The sequence below is a fragment of the Talpa occidentalis genome, unplaced genomic scaffold, assembly GCF_014898055.3.
Source record: "Talpa occidentalis isolate TD23 unplaced genomic scaffold, MPIMG_talOcc4v2.1 talOcc4.12, whole genome shotgun sequence".
Classification (NCBI taxonomy): Eukaryota; Metazoa; Chordata; class Mammalia; order Eulipotyphla; family Talpidae; genus Talpa; species Talpa occidentalis.
Genome location: NW_023601212.1, coordinates 38,976,309 through 38,995,065, shown reverse-complemented (window position 1 = coordinate 38,995,065; position 18,757 = coordinate 38,976,309). Strand labels below are relative to the sequence as shown.

The window sequence follows — 18,757 nt, the reverse complement described above, 5'->3', positions numbered from 1 at the left end:
GGATGGATGGATGGATGGAGGGATGGATGTTTGGGATCTCCCCATCAGCACACAAGTGTGCAAAGGTAAAATGAGGCGGGGCAGCAATTCCACTCCAAACCCCGCCCCTCTTAGTCCCGCCCTGGTCTTTGTGTCGGCGGACCGCAGCACTCACCTGACGGCCTCTCCTTTAAGACGTGCTCACCTGGGCCCTCACCTGCACTCTGGGCTTCCGCAGGAAGAAGGAAGCGGCACCGCTGTCGCCTCCTGGCCCTCCCTCCTAGGTCCGCCTGGCTCCACCATGTCCGCCTCGGCTGTCTTCATCCTGGATGTCAAGGGCAAGGTGAGGTTGGCGGGGTTCGGTGGATATATAGGTAAGGCTGTGCTCTCCCGGATCTAGGGGCGGCCCTGCCTCGCCGGTAGGGAGGCCCCAGAAAGCCATGGGGGGCGTGGCAACACCCCTCCCCCACCCCCTGGGAGTCCAGGCTGTGATCCCACCTGCCCTGTTTACTGGCCGTGTGTCTGCGGAAAAGGGGCTTCACTTCTCTGAACCTCAATCTACCTATCCTTTAAAAAGGGGGTAACAGTGGTCCTCACCCAATAAGAATTAATAGTCCTCGATGCTTGTAAACTACTTGGCCCAGGAGCCCTGCTCCAAACATTTCAATCAACTGAAATTGTTCTTTTTATTCCCTTCACACTCCACAGTATTAATATATGGGGAAGATATCAGGGGCAAGAGACCTTTGGGGGCTGCCTTATCCCTTTCTGAAATCTGTCATTTGCTTTGTCTTTTATTTTATTTTTTAAAAGATTTATTTATGTATGCATACAAGAACTGGGGTGTAAGCCAGAGGTGCGGGGGGTGGGGGGGGGTGAGAGGATTCACCAGGGAGAGTGGGGAGCAGAACAGGCACATCTACTGAAATACATTACTGAGGGGAGCAGCAGGCAAGGCAGGAGAGGTCTGCTGCGCCATGTGGGGTGCTCCCCTGGCCTGCCAGCTGCTGATAGCTTCATAGTGTTGCGCTTAACCCCTTGCGCCACTAGGGAGGCCCTGACCAGATAATTCTTATCTGCTTGATGTCCATGTGTTGTAATCGAAACCAGATCCCAGACCCCCAGCCATGGTTCCAATCTTATCAACAAGGCATTCCACTGATCAACTTCCATGGTCTCTTGTCATGTATCAGTCAATGGCCCCCCCAGGCGTTTCCGATCATACCTTATAATGCATACCCTTCCCGGGGTGATCAGGCTTTCTGCTCTTTTTTTTTTTTTTTTTTTTAAGATTTATTTATGCATACAAGAGCTGGGGTACAGGCCAGAGATGCAGTGGGTGAGAGGACCCACCAGAGACAGAGTGGGGAACAGAACAGGCAGACTGACTGAAATACACTGTTGAGGAGAGCAGTGGGCGAGTCAGGAGAGGTCTGCTGCACCATGTGGGTTGCTCCCTGGCCGGCTGGGGATCGAACTCATGCTGCAGAGGCTGCGAATTGCTTCATAGTGCGGTGCTTTAACCCCTTGCACCACCAGGAAGGCCCAAGCTTTCTGCTTTTGATTGAATTGTAAGGTGCCTTGTAAGGTTGGGCACCTATAACTGATTGACTAGGCAGTTCTGACCTTGTATAGGAATGAGGAACTGCAGGGCTTCCCCGTGGCGCAACAGGTTGAGTGCTGTGCTGTGAAGCTGTTTGCAGCCTCCATGATGCGAGTTCGATCCTGGCTGGCTGGCTGGCGAGAATCCCACATGGTGCCACAGACCTCTCCTGTTATGCCCACTGCTCCCCTCAGCAATGTATTTCTGTTGTCTGCCTATTGTGTTCCCAACTCTGTCTCTGGTGAATCCTCTCACCCTCCCGTGCCTCTGGCCTGTACCAAAGCTCTTGTATAAAAAGAAAAATAAAATCTTGGAAAAAAAAAAAAAAAGGAATGCAGAACTGCAGGTAAGAAATGGTGGCCGGGGCCTCCCCGGTGGTGGAGCCGTTGAGCGCTGGGTTGCGAAGCTGCCTGCAGCCTCTGCAGCGCCGGTTCAATCCCCAGCCGCCAGGGGAGGGTCCCACATGGCGCGCAGACCTCTCCTGCGTCCCGCTGCTCCCCTCAGCAGTGTACTTCGGTCCTTCTGCCTGCTCTGCTTCCTGCTCTGGCTCTGGTGGGTTCTCTCACCCTCCCGCGCTTCTGGCTGTACCCAGTGTTGTATAAATAAATAAATCTTTAAAAAAAATAATAAAGTTGATTAAAAAAAAAAAGAGAGATGGTGGCCGGGCCTCCATGGTGGTACAAGGGTTAAAATCTCAGCACTATGAAACTGTCAGCAGCCACTGTGGCCTGAGTTCAGTCCCTGGCCAGGGAGCTGACCCACATGGCACAGCAGACCTCTCCTGTCTCATCCACTGCTCCCCTCAGCAATGTATTTCAGTAGATCTGCCCATTCTGCTCCCGACTCTGTCTCTGGTGAATCTTCTCACCCCCCTCCACCTCTGGCCTACAGCCCAGTTCTTGTATGCATAAATAAATTAAATAAATCTTAAAAAAAAAAAAAACTTAAAAAAAAAGGAAAAATGGTGGCTGAACAGGCCACTTAAGTCTAGCAAACCCACAATACCTCAGTTTCCTCATTTGTGGAATAAAGAGGATATCACTACTCACAGCCCTCAGAGAGGGCTCTAGACATATTAGCTGTTGTTAATCACTCACCCATTTTGCAGAGGACAAAACTGAGGTACCAAAAGGTGGAGCCTTGGGCCTCCCTGGTGTTAAACCCCCAGGGGTTAAAGTCAGCACTATCAAGCTATTGCCAGCCAGTGCAGCAAGAGTTCAATCCCCGGCCAGGCATCTACCCACATGGCGCAGCAGACCTCTCCTGTCTCGCCTGCTTCTCCCCTCTGCAGTGTATTTCAGTAGATCTGCCTGTTCTGGTCCCCACTCTGTCTCTGGTGAATCCTCTCACCTCCCGCACCTCTGGCCTACACTCCAGTTCTTGTATGCAAAAATAAATAAATCTTTAAAAATAAAAAAAAGGTGGAGCCTTGCCCAGACCCCTCAACCAGGAAGCAGCAGAGTGATACGCAGGCACTCTGATGCTCTTGAGTGGAGGGTATGCAAGTGGAGCAGTGACCAATGCTTCTCTGCTCCCCCTTAGCCCCTCATCAGCCGCAACTACAAGGGTGACATTCCCATGAGTGAGATTGAATACTTCATGCCTCTGCTCATGCAGCGGGAGGAAGAGGGTGCCCTGGCACCACTGCTGAGTCATGGCCGGGTCCACTTCTTGTGGATCAAACATAGCAACCTCTACTGTATCCTTCCCAGGTGGAATCCCTGGGGGCATGGAGTAGCAAAAGCTTGGGTCCAGAGGGGTGGGCTGAGATAGGTATTGCACAGCATATCAGAGGGGTAGGAGGGAGGGTGGATAGACATGGGGGTGGTGGCAGGGGACTGGATACGGTATGTGGGGAGGGGGTATGTCTGTTGGGGTCTGTGCTCTATTTGTATGCTCCAAAATGGTGCCTTTTCCTTAACTTCAATGCCTGCAGTGGTGGCCACCACGCTGAAGAATGCCAATGCCTCCCTGGTGTACTCATTCCTCTACAAGACAGTAGAGGTAGGTCTTGGCCTCCTGTTAGCCGGTTGGTCTGTTTGTCCACCTGCCTTGCCTTCCTCTTTCAGGATTCCTTTCTCCTGGGAACCATTTCCTGACTCCTCTGGGCATGCCTCGGGGTTTACAGCTGCCAGCGCTGCCCCCATCAAAACCCCATCACTCTGTGTTCTCATTAGCTGCCATTAGATCATCTCTCCCTGCAGGGCAAGGACCAAAGAGGTCTCCAAAGGGTATATGGCTCAAATCAAAACCCAAGGGAACTGGGCTTCCATCCCAGCACCCTCATTTCCTAGCTGTGTCACCTTGAGCTAGTCATTGGTCATCTTTGTTCCTCTAAACTGGGAGTGGTAAGTTCTGCCTCAAATTCATATCTCTGAAGTGCCTATAACAGTGCTCAGTATACAGTAAGTGTTTAATAAAGGTTTGTGATTATTAGCACTCTCACTCAAGTTATGAAATCACAATTTATTGTTTGCTTACTATATGCCAGTCTGTATGTCTGAGAGAGTGCTCAGTGAATACTATTCAACAAACAAGAAATATTTACTGATTCGTCTCCTTCTTGTGGGAAAGGAAAGAAGAGAGACATCATCCCTGCCTATCCTGAGCAGTTACAGGGCATGAAGATGAAATAGGACATTATGATAACTAATTACTGGGCACTAGTCACCATGATACTTGGAGGAAGGGGCAGAGGGAGGTGACACTTGAGTGATAAGGAGCTTTTAGAAGTGTGTTCCAGGCAAAGGGAACAGCAAAAGCAAAAGCCCTGTGGTAGGACAAGAAAGAAAGCCAGTGAGGGCTTCCCTGGTGGTGCAAAGGGTTAAGTCTCAGCACTGTGAAGCAATCTGCAGCCACTGCAGCATGAGTTCAATCCCCAGCTGGGGAGCTGACCCACATGGCACAGCAGACCTCTCCAGTCTCTCCCGCTGCCCCCGTCAGCAGTGTGTTTCAGTGGATCTGCCTGTTCTGTTCCCCACTCTGTCTCTGGTGAATCCTCTCACCTCCTGCACATCTGACCTCAGCTCTTGTATGCATAAATAAATAAATCTTAAAAAAAAAAAAAGAAAGAAAGCCAGTGGGATGGAGCAGAACAAGGGACAGAAGGTGCTCTAAATGTAGGATGAGTGGTAGATTCTCTGCTAATCCCCAGGAACTCCAACCAAAGGTTTATGGGCTTCCTGAAGGAAGTCTGTGAGCTTAGATTTATTTTTGCCTAGCAAGTTTCCTTTGCTATCCTGTGTATTTTATTTTATGTAATTATAAACCTTATTCTGTGGGGGGCCATCCACATCACCAAATACACATGGTCTACAAAAAATGTTGTGAGCCCTTCCACTCCCTCCTCTAGGAAGTCTTACTCGACCTTACTACTTCTAGAAGGGCTCCGACTTCATTTGTGTTTTCTTGCTTATTGCACCCAGCATGTTGGCTTATATTGGTTCCATTACCAGTCCATTTTCCCCAGGGCAGGACCCTGCCTGCTTTGATCACCATGAATGTCCTGACACCAACATGTAGTAGGTGCACCACAGTTGCTTTCTGGATGACTGGCTGAGTGGGAATGTAGCCCATGTCCACAGTTACACTAGTTATACTTCTGAGGGTGTTTCTTTCCCTCCTGGCTTCCAGGTATTCTCTGAGTACTTCAAGGAGTTGGAAGAGGAGAGCATTCGAGACAATTTTGTCATAGTCTATGAGCTGCTGGATGAGCTCATGGACTTCGGCTTCCCACAGACCACTGACAGCAAGATCCTGCAGGAGTGAGTGGGCTGTGGGGCAGCCATGTGTGGGTAATGGGTGGTAAGAAGTTGAGGTGTTCTGGGTCCAGCTGCTTGTTCGCCCTGCTTTCCTGCTCCTGCCAGGTACATCACCCAGCAGGGCAACAAGCTGGAGACTGGAAGGTCACGCGTGCCACCCACTGTCACCAATGCTGTGTCTTGGCGCTCTGAGGGCATCAAGTACAAGAAAAACGAGGTCTTTATTGATGTCATAGAGTCAGTCAACCTGCTGGTGAGTCTCCACCTTTCTGCTCTACCCCTGCCAAGGCCTCTGGTCAGGAGAGGGGCACCTATCCTTGCTGACCCCTATGTGTGCATCCTCAGGTCAATGCCAATGGCAGCGTCCTGCTGAGTGAGATTGTGGGTACCATCAAGCTCAAGGTGTTTTTGTCTGGAATGCCAGAGCTACGGCTGGGCCTCAATGACCGTGTGCTCTTCGAACTCACTGGCCGTAAGCTCCTGGAGAGGGCCACCCTTGGGAGTGGGGGACTGCACTCATCTGGAGACCCAGAAAATTGCTGGGGGTTCTGAAATAAGAGCTTGCACGCCCTCTTCTGGGTAGACCCAAAACTGAGGCTACTGGCTCACTAAGCAAAGGCTGCTGCATTATTGAGTGTCTCCCAAGCAGAAAGCAATCCCTCACTTCATAGAGCTGACATTCTGGTGCGAGTAGGAGATAGAATAATATCACACTTGAGAATCTGACTGTGAGCCAGATTGCCTGGGCTCAGATCCTGGCTCTGCCCCGACCAACTGGGTGACTCTGGGTAATTTGCTCATCCACTGAATCTGTTTCCTCATCAGCAAAATGAGGTTATAGTAGCAATAGGTGGAGAAGGTATGGGTAGGAAATCTGCCCCAGCCCCCAGGGTCACCCTACTTGGTCCGCTCCGAGTTTCAGGGAGCAAGAACAAGTCTGTGGAGCTGGAAGATGTGAAATTCCACCAGTGTGTGCGTCTCTCTCGCTTTGACAATGACCGCACCATCTCTTTCATCCCGCCTGATGGTGACTTTGAGCTCATGTCCTACCGCCTCAGCACCCAGGTAAGGCAAAGTCAAACCACACCTAGTAGGAGGGGAGATCTGACTCCAGGTGCTCCAAGAACTCTTTTCCTTTACCTTCAATCCAGGTGAAGCCACTGATCTGGATCGAGTCCGTCATTGAGAAGTTCTCCCACAGCCGTGTGGAGATCATGGTCAAGGTGAGTCTGGGCGAACACTGACTGCGCTTATCTGTTGCCAATCACCCAGCAATACAACCTCTTTTCCCACCTCCCTCTTGGCTCCTCATAGTCTTCCAGCCACATTGGTCTCCTGGCTGGTTCTCAAATATGCCAAGCATGGCCCCCTCTCCACTGCGGGGCTTTTCTTCCTTCTCTCTGGGCCTCTCTGCCTGCAGCTGTGCCCAAGGCTCCCTCCCTTCCTCGATTCTACAGCCCTTGTTTCTACTCCTCCTTCCACTCCCCCTTATTTTTCTTCAAAGCCCCTTTTAACTCATGGATTTTTTCCCCCACAGTCTTTTCCCCAGTGTCAAGTCATAGTAGGTTCTCAGCAGTGCTTTAAACAATGGAAGCTGCATTAAATATTCATATTATGATTTTTTTTAAAGATTTATTTATTTATGCATACAAGAGCTAGGTTACAGGCCAGAGGTGCAGGGGGTGAGAAGATTCACCAGAGACAGAGTGGGGAGCAGAACAGGCAGATTGACTGAAATACACTGCTGAGGGGAGCAGTGGGTGAGTCCGGAGAGATCTGCTGTTCCATGTGGGTCACTTACCTGGCCGGGGATCGAACTCGTGCCGCAGTGGCTGCAGCTAGCTTCATAGTGCTTTGTCTTAACCCGTTGTGCCACCAGGGAGGCCCCTCATATAATGATTTTAATAGAGCTTCTACTCTGTAGAGAAACTAAGGGACATGAGGGAAGAAAACCAAGTTATATCTGCTGCCCTCAAGGAGCTTAGTTGGGGAGACAGACAAACCGTCAGTGAATACAGTCATAGCTGAGCCTTGGACAACCCCAGGAGTAAAGGGAGCCAACCCCCACATGGCTGCAACTCTGCACATAACTTTTGACACTTCCAAAATTTAACCATTAATAGCTTGTTGTTAACTTTATCAAGAACCTTAATAATTAACACATATTTCATATGTTCTTTGTATTAGAACCATTTTCTTATAATAAGGCAAACTGGAGAAAAGAAATTGTTATTCAAAATCATAAGAGCGGTTCTTCCTAGTGGCACAAGGGGTTAAGACACAACCTATGAAGCTATCCACAGCCTCTGTAGCACGAGTTCAATGCCCGGCCAGCCAGGGAGCTACCCACATGGCGCAGCAGAACTCTCCTGTCTCGCCTACCACTCCCCTCAGCAGTGTATTTCAGTCAATCTGCCTTTTCTGTTCCCCACTCTGTCTCTTGCACCTCTGGCCCGTACCCCAGTTCTTGTATGCATAAATAAATAAATCTTTAAAAAAAAATCATAAGAGCAATCATGGGTTTCAGCACAAAAAAATCATACGACAAAATACATTTACTGTTCTGTACTGTATTTATGGATAACTTCAGTTTATATTTGCTTTTTTTTTTTTTTTAAGATTTATTTATACATACAAGAACTGGGGTACAAGTCAGAGGCACAGGAGGGTGAGAGAATTCACCAGAGAAAGTGGGGAGCAGAACAGGAAGACACACTGAAGACACTGTTGAGGGGAGCAGTGGGTGAGGCAGGAGAGGTCTGCCGCGCCATGTGGATTTCTCCCTGGCTGACTGGGAATCAAACCCTCATTGCAGAGGCTGCGGACAGCTTCACAGTGCAGCACTCAACCTGCTGCACCACCGGGGAGGCTCTATATTTGCTGTTTATAAGAAAATCCATATGTAAGTGGATCTTAGCAATTCAAGCCTTTGTTGTTCAAGGGTCATGTATGTATTGTCAGCATAGTCATCAAGATAAAATCCATAATCTGCCTCTACCCTGGTCAGCCCCATCATTGCTTATCTGTACCCATTCTTTCCCTCTGTCTGGATCTCCCAGCTCCAGACTTTACCTCCACAGAAGGCGCCTGTGAGTACTTCTGTGCAGACTTGTCCCTGCTTTGTCCAGAACTCTCCTTGGCACCTAGCTGAGAGTAAAAGCCAAAGTCTTCCTGGCTGCCCACAAGGCCCTGCACAGTATGCCCTGTCAGCTCCCCACCTTTATTTCCTTCCATTGTCCCCCTCCTTTACCCCAACAATGCTGGCCTCCTGGCTGCTCCTGGAGCACACTAAAGAAGATCCTGGGCCTCCCCTGGTGGTGCAGTGGTTGAATGCTGGGCTGCGAAACTGCCCGCGGCCTCTGCAGTGCCGGTTCGATCCCCGGCCAGGGTGAGGGTCCCACAAGGCACACAGACCTCTCCTGCCGTGCCCGCTGCTCTCCTCAGCAGTGTGCTTCATCAGTCTGCCTGTTCTGTTCCCCGCTCTGGCTCTGGGGAATCCTCTCACCCTCCCGCGCTTCTGACTGTACCCAGTGCTTGTATAAATAAATAAATAAATCTTAAAGAAAAAAAAAAAAGTGCAAAAAAAAAAAAGATAGGATCTTCTTTTTTTTTTTAATATTTATTTATTTATACAAGCACTGGGTACAGTCAGAAGCGCGGGAGGGTGAGAGGATTCACCAGAGCCAGAGCAGGGAGCAGAGCAGGCAGAAGGACTGAAGTACACTGCTGAGGGGAGCAGCGGGCGGCAGGAGAGGTCTGCGTGCCATGCGGGACCCTCCTCCGGTGGCCGGGGAGCAGCCGGGGATCGAACCGGTGCTTAAGGGGCTGCGGGCAGCTTTGCAACCCAGCGCTCAACCACTGCGCCACTGGGGAGGCCCGAGAAGATCCTATCTTAGGGCCTTTGCGCTGGTTATTTCTGTTCTTTCCACTCTAACCCATCCACATGTTTGCTTAAATATTACCTCCTTGGAGAGGACTTTCCTGACTTCCCTATTGCAACCTCTATTTCAATTAATGTTACTTCAATTAAAAAAAAGTTTAAATAACAATGTCTACCATTCCTCACCATCCTTCTTTGCTCTTCCTGCCCCCATTACTTATTGCTATCCAATATGTGACCTGCTTTACTTATTTACTTTCAGAACAAACCTATATCTCTAAACTTATGGTGTATTTATATGGGTTACAGAATAATGATGAACCACCCAGCTTACTAGGACAGGTTGGACCAGAGCCTCCAAGTCCCATATGTCCCTCCTCCAATTTCTGCTTCCCCCTTTCCAAGAACTTTATGTAATTTATTTTGAATTTTACATAAAATATTTTTTTATTTATAATTTTGCCACCTACATGTACCATTGTAAATATTTTATTCTGCCAACTTCTGATTTGGGTTACAGTTTTTTGTATGATTTACTTTGTTCTTGTGATGCTTTTAATTTGAATCCCAGGAGCACTAATTCAGTGTACTCATCTATTTCTCCAGTTGAAGAACATTCCACAATGAGAATCTTCCACTCTTGTCCCTCTGCACCATGTTTTTTTCTCAATTTTTGGCTACTCTGTTTCACAGCCTTGTGCCTGTCTCCCAAATGCCCCAAGTAATAGCTTATCCAGAGCTTATAGTTACCCTTCTTATTTACAGATGAGGAAACTGAGGCCTAGACGAGTTAGGGTGTCACTCTTCCGGGGAGAATAGCATGCATGTCTGCCTGGCTCTCAAGAGTCTGTTCTTGGATTTGACTTTGTTCCCCCATCTTTGGGTCTCAGGGGCAGTGGGTAGTGGTCACCAGGGAGGATCTTAATGATCTTTAATGTTGCTTTCTCTGTAGGCAGGGACGGGACTGGAGCCATGAAAGCTGATGCCTTCCAGAAAGAGCACCCAACTCCCCTCTGGCTTACCTCCAGACCTTGTGTCTCTGATCCCACCTCTAAAATATCTCTTCCCAAATTATAAATTATAAATTCTATAAAATTATAGAAATAGTCATAATGCTTGCTACTGTACATGGAACATTTAGAAACCCTGGGTGTAAAGCCGAGGTTACAGCCCTAAGGTTGTAATTTATTACTTTATTTGTAAGGAGGGCATGTGATAATTGAGAATGCAGGCCTAGTTTGAATCCCTGCTATGCTGGTTACCTACAGCTGTGTGACTTCAGCAAAGCACCCTTTTTCTCTGTGCCTCAGTCTCATCTATAAAATGACCTTAGGAATAGATCCCACTTTAGGGAATTAGTGCGAGAGCTAAGTGCTTGGCCACAGGACCAGCACATGGTAGGGACAGACTCAGCAGATGCCTCTAGCAAATGAAAACTCCATGGTGATGGGCTGAAGGGTGTCATTTGGAACTAGGCAAGGGTATTTGACACTGTCCAAATGGAAGGCACCAAGAACAGGGCCTCTGGAGTCTTTTGTGGGTGGGGACTCTGGCTCTGTCACTGGTTGGCTGTGTGTCTCCAGGCCAATGTCTTAATTTCTCTGTCCCTCCATTTCCTCATCTGTAAAATTGACAGGATACATATCCCCACTCGTGGAGGTCTTGATGAGAGAGTGCTAGAAAAGGCTAGGTGAATATTTGTCAGATGCATGGAGGAATTCTTCATATCCCATGCTCTCTCCCTGCACAGGCCAAGGGGCAATTTAAGAAACAGTCAGTGGCCAATGGTGTGGAGATAGCTGTGCCCGTACCCAGCGACGCTGATTCCCCGCGCTTCAAGACCAGTGTGGGCAGTGCCAAGTATGTGCCCGAGAAGAACGTCGTAATTTGGAGTATTAAGTCTTTCCCGGTGAGCACTAGAGTTGGTTGCCGGGTCTTGGGGGACCTGCCCTTTCTGCCCAAGGGCATGGCAGAGAAGAAACCAGAGATCCACATACGTATGCACATGGTTATCCTTTGGGGGTTATAAAGTGGAATCCAGTTTAACCATCATGATAGTTCAACTCACCCACCCAGGTCTGAAGGAAACCGGTCTTGGCTTCTCACCCTTGTCTCTCTGAGCTTGGGAAACCTACCTGCCTTCATGGAGCCTTAATTTGTGAAATGATCAGGATCCTGTTACCCAAGTACTTGGGTGACTGGAGGATTTAGCCTGAACTTGGGATCTGGGGGACATGGGTGGTCATCAGCACCTGAAAAAAAGGAAAATAATCATTAAAAGCCACCAGACAAGGCTTTGCAGTCAGAAGCTACACCAGGGAGTTTGGGCCTTTGTTTCTTGTCTGTGAAATTGGCTGATTGCAGAGCTGGCTCTGGGTGCTGATGTGAGGATGATTTGGGGTAGATAGGAGTCCTTCCATGTGTCTGATGTCCCCATGTCCCTTCAGGGAGGCAAGGAGTACCTGATGCGTGCCCACTTTGGCCTTCCCAGCGTGGAGAAGGAGGAGGTGGAGGGCCGGCCCCCCATTGGGGTCAAGTTTGAGATCCCCTATTTCACTGTCTCTGGAATTCAGGTGAGGGAAGTTAGCAGGGTGACTCCACTCTTTGATTTCAGTGGGTTCTCCTCTTTCATGCTCCTTGGCTGGGTCACCTCCGTTCCCTGACCTGGGTTACCTCTCCTCTGCTGTCATCCTGTCTTTCCACTTCTCTCTTTTGCCTGTGACACCTTATTCCCCATTAAGTTATTCACTAGCTCTCCCACCCAAAAGCTGTTCACCATTCCCTTGACCTGTGCCACCTCATTCCCCTAAAACCATGTTATGGCTATTCTCTTACACTGTGCTGTTTCTTTTCTGGACCACATTCCATCCAGTCCCACTGCCCATGCCACATCTTTGTTCTAAGTCATATTATCTCATTACTCCCAGCCTGTGCCATCTTCTTCTCCCAAGTTGTTTATATTCCACAACTCTCTCCTGTGCCGCCCCCTGACCCCACTGAGCTCCCCAAGTCTGGGCTACTTCTTTCCATTCTCTTCCAGGTTCGATACATGAAGATCATTGAGAAAAGTGGTTACCAGGCCCTGCCCTGGGTTCGCTATATCACCCAGAGTGGCGGTAAGGCAGCCTGCTCCCTGGGACAGAGGTCAAGGAGATGAAAGGGATGGTCTCCAGGGCTTTGACTACATTCTGACTTGAAGGGTTCCAAAACCTAACAGGCCTGTCCCTTGACTTAGCCCATTTTTGTCACTTTGCCATCCTGGGCCTCACTTACCCAACTTTAAAGTGGGAACAGTTGCCATTCTAGGATGGTGATGGGGTTTGGACGAGGAGCTGAACACACAGCCACCTCTACCTGTTGCCTGAAAACAGATTCATTGCTAAGTTTATTTTTCCTGTATTTGACCTTATGCTAGATTTGTTACTATTTGCAGGGCTAAGCATAAGCTCTGGAATGAGGATAGACCTGGGGAATGAGACTGTCCCTCTTTCCCCTTTCTCCAAATCTGAAATGATTCCTATTCATTGTTTCCCTCCAGATTATCAACTTCGTACCACCTAGAAGGGAGAAGAGGTGGGAGCATGAACATGGGCCTCCCTCTCCTCAGGCCCTGACTTCAGACTTTAGAGGGAAGAAAGGGGTATGTGTGTGGTGTGTGTGTGTGTGTAGCCTGACTTAACAGTTACTTGCTCCAAGTCCCACCTATATCTGTACCTATAGGCTGTGAGGAAGGGTCTCCTCTCCTTCTGGGATCCTCCTCCTTCCTTTTATATGAAGAAATAGAGGGGGGGTTTGAAGCCCCCTTATGAGTGCCTTCTTGCTGTGACCTGCCTTACGGGATGTGGGGGACCCTCCACCTTCACATTTGCTGAGCCTAAATGGGGGCCCTCCTCCCCGCCCCCCTTTCTGAGTTTTAGGATGGCATTAAAAAGACGCATCTAGCCTCTGTGTATGTGCTCCTTGGCTGGGACCTGGGGGTGCCAGAGATGTTCCTGAGAGCTGGGATGAGAACGGACAACACATGCACTCCTCAGCCCTGGTTATCTTGTTACACTGGCCCTTCCACTCAGCTGTGGGGCACGGAGGCTGTGTTGAAGCAGGTAGTCTCAGAGCACTGCCTACAGGCAGCCTTGGTGTTTTCCTCATGCTGGCAGATGCCGGCTGCTCTGAAAGTGGCAGGAGTTTCTCTGCCCACCGCCCAAGCTGCTCTGGCAGTGATCAGCAGCAACAAGAGGTTTCCCACCCCCTGCCTCAGAACATTGCCTGCAGGTAGCCCCAGGCTACCCTGACATCTGGTGGCTGCAGTGGCTTCAGGGAAAACTTAACCCCCAGCCTTGCAGCTCTTGGATTGGGGTTGCTGGGAGGATCATCTGGCCCCATGGAGGCAGCTCCAGTGCTGTGACTCCCTGAAGTCATGTCCTAGCGCTGCTGCAGGACCCCCTGTATTGTTACACAGGCCCTGCTGAGGGTGCTGGGTGCAGTGTGCCTGTGGCCCCAAGGAAGCTGGCTTCAGTTGTAGTCCTCCAGAGCCCACCAGTGCAGGAGCCTGCCCTGAACACAGTGCAGGCTCGGTCTGGACAGGTGCTGGGGTTTTCCCTTTTGAATCTGGTGTCAGGATCATGAGTGGACCAATTAAGTTTGAGCTGCTCAGTGGACCAATCAGGTTTGAGCTTGCCAGTTACATTCAAGGACTTGAGTTCATATGTGGATTGAAAAAGGAGCGAGCTGATTGGTGCTTAGCTGGTACCAAGCAAATAGTTAAGATTGAAAAATGGGGCCTCCCTGGTGGCCTAGGAGTTAAGTCTCAGCGCTATCACACTATCACCAGTGTGGCCTGAGTTCAATCCCTGGCCAGATATCATGCTATCACATGTGGCACAGCAGACTTCTCCTGTCTTGCCCACTGTTCCCCTTAGCAGTGTATTTCAGTAGATCTGCCTATTCTGTTCCCCACTCTGTGGTGAATCTTCTCACCCCCCTCCCCCACTCCTCTGGCCTACACCCCAGTTATTCTATTCATAAACAAACAAATCTTTTTTTTTTTAATAATAGTCAGCTCCCTCTGAAATGAGCTTCACTTGCATTTTTTTAAAAAAGATTTATTTATTTATTTATACAAGCACTGGGTACAGTCAGAAGCGCAGAAGGGTAAGAGAATTCACCAGAGCCAGAGCGGGTAGCAGAACAGGCAGACTGATGAAACACACTGCTGAGGGGAGCAGCAGGCGCGGCAGGAGAGGTCTACGCACCATGTGGGACCCTCGCTGGCCGGCCGGGGATTGAACAGGCGCTGCAGAGGCTGCGGGCAGCCTCACAGTCCAGCGCTCAAACACTGCGCCACCAGGGAGGCCCACAAATAAATAAATCTTAAAAAAAAAAGATTAAGGGCCTCCCCTGGTGGCACAGGCTGTTGAGCGCAGTACTGTGAAGCTGTCCACAGCCTGATTGAACCATTTTTCAATTTTTTTTTTTTTAAAGATTTATTGGGCCTTCCTGATGGCGCAGGGGGTTAAGCACCACACTATGAAGCAATCCACAGCCTCTGCAGTGTGGTTCGATCCCGGCTGGCTGGCAAGGATCCCACATGGCGTGGCAGACCTCTCCTGTCTCACCCGCTGCTCCCCTCAGCAGTGTATTTCACTCAGTCTGCCTGTTCTGTTCCCCACTCTGTCTCTGGTGAACCCTCTCACCCTCCCATGAGTCTGACCTGTATCCTGATTCTTGTATGTATGAATAAATAAATCTTTTTAAAAAAATATTTATTTAGGGCCTCCCCGGTGGCGCAGCGGTTGAGCGCTGGGTTGCGAAGCTGCCCGCAGCCTCTGCAGCGCCGGTTCGATCCCCAGCTGCTCCCCGGCCACCGGAGGAGGGTCCCGCATGGTGTGCGGACCTCTCCTGCCACCTGCTACTCCTCTCGGCAGTGTACTTCGGTCCTTCTGCCTGTTCTGCTCCCCGCTCTGGCTCTGGTGAATTCTCTCACCCTCCTGCGCTTCCGACTGTACCCAGTGCTTGTATAAACAAACAAACAAACAAACAAATAAATAAAACATGCCTCTATAAAAAAAAAGAAATTATAAAAAAAAAATAAAAAAAAATATTTATTTATGCATAGGAGAGCTGGGGCACAGGCCAGAGATGCAGGGGGTGAGAAGTTTCACCAGAGACAGAGTGGGGAACAGAACAGGCAGACTGACTGAAATACACTGCTGAGGGGAGCACCGGGCGAGGCAGGAGGGGTCTGCTGCGCTATGTGGGCTGCTCCCTGGCCAGCTGGGGATCGAACTCATGCTTCAGAGGCTGTGGATTGCTTCATAGTGCAGTGCTTAACCCCCTGCGCCATCAGGGAGGCCCAATAAATCTTAAAAAAAAAAAAAAAAAAGATTGAAAAATGGCTTGTGGGGCTGGCAGGGGGTAGGGGGAGTAGGGGGGGGGGCCTGAAGAGAATATAAGGCAGAACAGGAGCCAGCGTGAGGCATGGGATTTACCAGATGGCCTCTGGAGAGGATTCATCAGAAGCCTTCAGAAGAGGATTCAGTAGACTCCACAGACCTTTCCAGACTCCAAGACCTTCATGACCTCCACTACCTCCAAACCACCACAGACCTTTGCAGAGACCCAGCTGCTGACCTGCCTCCAGCCCTTTTTCTGACATCACCTGCAAGGAGCACAGTAAGCCTGGGTACAGTTTCTCAAAAGGGCTGGTTGCTATTGGCTCATGCCAATAGCTCACAAAGAACTGGTATCTCTGACACTGATACAAGGCAGCAAGGGGAGCACTAAAACTGACCAAGGACACTGCCCGAATAGTTTACTGGTCACTGTCTGAGTTCTTTACTCACATGCACAATTGCAAGACTACTTAGTTTCAGAGAACAACAATAATGGGATTTATTTAACAAACCAAGGAAAAACGAAGAGCTACTGAGGCCAAAAATGGCTGTTTACTTCACCCAAAGCAGTGTCCAGTGTTTTATTTATTTATTTGTTTGTTTGTTTGTTTATTTATTTATTTATTTATACAAGCACTGGGTACAGTCAGAAGCGCAGGAGGGTGAGAGGATTCACCAGAGCCAGAGCAGGGAGCAGAACAGGCAGACTAACGAAATACACTGCTGAGGGGAGCAGCGGGTGCCACAGGAGAGGTCTGCTCGCCATGTGGGACCCTTGCCGGCAGCCAGGGATTGAACCGGCTCTGCAGAGGCTGCGGGCAGCTTCACAGCCCAGCGCTCAACTACTGTGCCACTGGGGAGGCCCAGTGTCCAGTGTTTTAAAGTTCTAAATACAAAAGCTCCCAAAATGGTGTCTTCCTGCCACTACAGACCTGGAACACATGGCAACAAGACTATAGGCCTCGTTGACAGCAGAAGCACAACAGGAGATGCTCACTGGAACTGCTGAGATGCCCCAGCACGGCACCAGACAAGTGACACTTAAAACAACAGCTGTAGCAGCCAAATGACCCAACAAATGGCCCCACTCATGCAGCTCAGCAAGGCATCCAACTCCAGGTCTTCGCCTTTCTTGCCAGACTATAACAGAGCAAAATTGGGAACAGTTTATGGTGCTCAGCTACTTGCAAAGCCTCCAAACTTTTACTCCCTGCAGTTGGCTGCTGGAAACCTCTCCACGTCCTTCAGAGGACTGACCAGCCTTCTGGAAGATGGGCATGGTTGGAGCAGAACTCTCTGACCCTGGAATCCTGAAGATCTGAAAATGCTGAAATCCCAAAAGCTGAATCCTGAACATTGAATCCTGGGGGCTGCTTCTGCAATCCCTTGTATTTCTTTTCAAAGTCTCCACCCCCACCACTGGCCACTTGCAACCTTAGAAACTTTCCTTTTCCTCAATCTCTGTAAATAAACCCCATTGATATTGCACCTTATGCCTATGTGGTGTCTTGCAATACTTTTTTTGCATTTTCCCTGGGGCTATCTATCCTCACCAGCAGCCCCCTCCAGGGGGTACCACCCGTAACAGTCTTTGGCTTCAGCCACTGGTTACACCACCACCTCCTGGTGACTGGTGTTTACCATCACTGCTGACCAGTGGCCAGTGCTATGTCAGCCAATGTTGCCAGCTTTCCACCATTTCTGATTGTCTGGCACTGCCTCCTGGTGCTGCTGAGTTTGGTGTCTGGTGCTGTCTAGCTCAGCCTTTAGACTATTGCTGGGGTCACTGCAGTGTCACCTCAGCAGACCCAGCTGTGAGCATTTCCAGCTTCCAGTGTGCCACTGCTTACCAATGTGCCAGCAGCTTCAGGCTCTTGTCGAAGGGGACAGTGCCATCTTGCACAAGTGGCCTTTGTTTGGGGGCTACTCTACACTGTGGGCCCTATCTGGGGTGAGATAACTGGCCACTGGCAACCTTAGAAACTTTCCTTTTCCTCAATCTCTGTAAATAAACCCCATTGTTATTGCACCCTGTGCCTATGTGGTGTCTTGCAACTGTTAGCACATGGGTGAGAACCCATAAACAGTGACCTGTGCCACACCTTTGGTACTGTTATAATCTCAGTTTGACCAGCACAGTTGTTTTCAACTCAGTCCACAGGCTCCCTGATGAGCCCATCTTTATCCTCCACCTTCCTTTTGGCCACCAGAGGGCTCCAACTAACTTCTGAGTGGTATCCTTCTTTATCCAGAACCCTCACATGGTAGTAGTTCTGATCCTGTTAGAAGTGCCTAACAGGGCTTCCCCTGGTGGTGCAGCGGCTGACCACTGGGTTGCAAGGCTGCCCACAGCCTCTGCAGCACCAGTTCGATCCCCCGGCCACCGTCAAGGGTCCCATAAAAGAAGTGCTTAACAGCGGCAGCACCTGTGACTTTGCAGGTGCTTCTTTTTACCAACTCTCTCCTGCAGGGCAGCAGCTTCCTGCCTGCCTGTGAGCTGTACCATGCTGGGACTTGTCTCACTGACCTCCCTCAGCAGAGGCTGCTCTCCTCAAGGCTGCCTGCCAGCAACTATGCAGGCCTCTCTTAGCAAACCTGTCCCTTTGGGGCAGCTCTTCCTGTCTGCTTGTATCTATATAAGTGTCCTTTATTTTTCTGTCCTTTTCCCTAATAAACCTTGTAGGGTAAGGAAAAATGTCAAGCTTTTCTGCCCTCCCGCCATCAGGATAGATGATGGATCCTTGCGGTCCTGAATGCATGCCTGATGGCGGGCACCTGGAGTAGGGTGTGGGCATAGGTAGATAGGATTCACCTGGGCTAAAACTGTGCTTTTTAAGGGCGGCGTCACCGGGACACCAGTAGAAGCCGAAAGAGAAGCCGAGAAAGAAGCATTAGAAGCCGAGAGAGAAGCAAAAGAAGCAGAAGCTGAGAGAAGGCTGGAGAACCCAGATAGAGTGAAGACTTGCTGGGGGCTGGGAGGCCTGCCAGCCTCCTGGCCCCCCAGCACCCCTGCCTGCCATGTACCTGGTAATCCCAATAAAAGACCTGCAAAAAAAAACCACTGAGGACTCTGACTCCTCCTTTACCCGGTCTGCTGGATCAGAAAACCTGCTCAGTGGCCAGTTCCTGCCATTACAAACCTGTT

The 18,757-nt window shown here is 49.8% G+C and overlaps 1 protein-coding gene across 2 annotated transcripts; it reads left to right on the top strand.

Moving 5' to 3' along the window:
- The first annotated feature begins 207 nt into the window (after positions 1-207).
- Positions 208-13,152, top strand: AP1M2 (adaptor related protein complex 1 subunit mu 2). 2 transcript variants are annotated; one of them, XM_037504367.2, is made up of 12 exons: positions 208-322; positions 3,125-3,281; positions 3,519-3,586; positions 5,216-5,346; positions 5,449-5,596; positions 5,689-5,815; positions 6,266-6,408; positions 6,495-6,566; positions 10,974-11,132; positions 11,671-11,796; positions 12,264-12,339; positions 12,762-13,152. In XM_037504367.2, exons 1-12 carry the CDS (start codon positions 281-283, stop codon positions 12,782-12,784), a joined length of 1,272 nt encoding a protein of 423 aa, XP_037360264.1. In that variant the 5' UTR covers positions 208-280; the 3' UTR covers positions 12,785-13,152. The 2 variants fall into 2 exon arrangements, with proteins under 2 accessions (XP_037360264.1, XP_037360263.1); XM_037504366.2 differs by having other exon boundaries at positions 6,260-6,408.
- Positions 13,153-18,757: the final 5,605 nt, after the last annotated feature.

Bases quoted from the DNA above. Each gene is read 5' to 3' on its own strand.
- AP1M2 (XM_037504366.2), top strand. From the start codon at position 281: ATGTCCGCCTCGGCTGTCTTCATCCTGGATGTCAAGGGCAAG. The intron at 323-3,124 runs GTGAGGTTGGCG...GCTCCCCCTTAG, and splicing joins TCCTGGATGTCAAGGGCAAG to CCCCTCATCAGCCGCAACTA. The intron at 11,133-11,670 runs GTGAGCACTAGA...ATGTCCCTTCAG, and splicing joins GGAGTATTAAGTCTTTCCCG to GGAGGCAAGGAGTACCTGAT.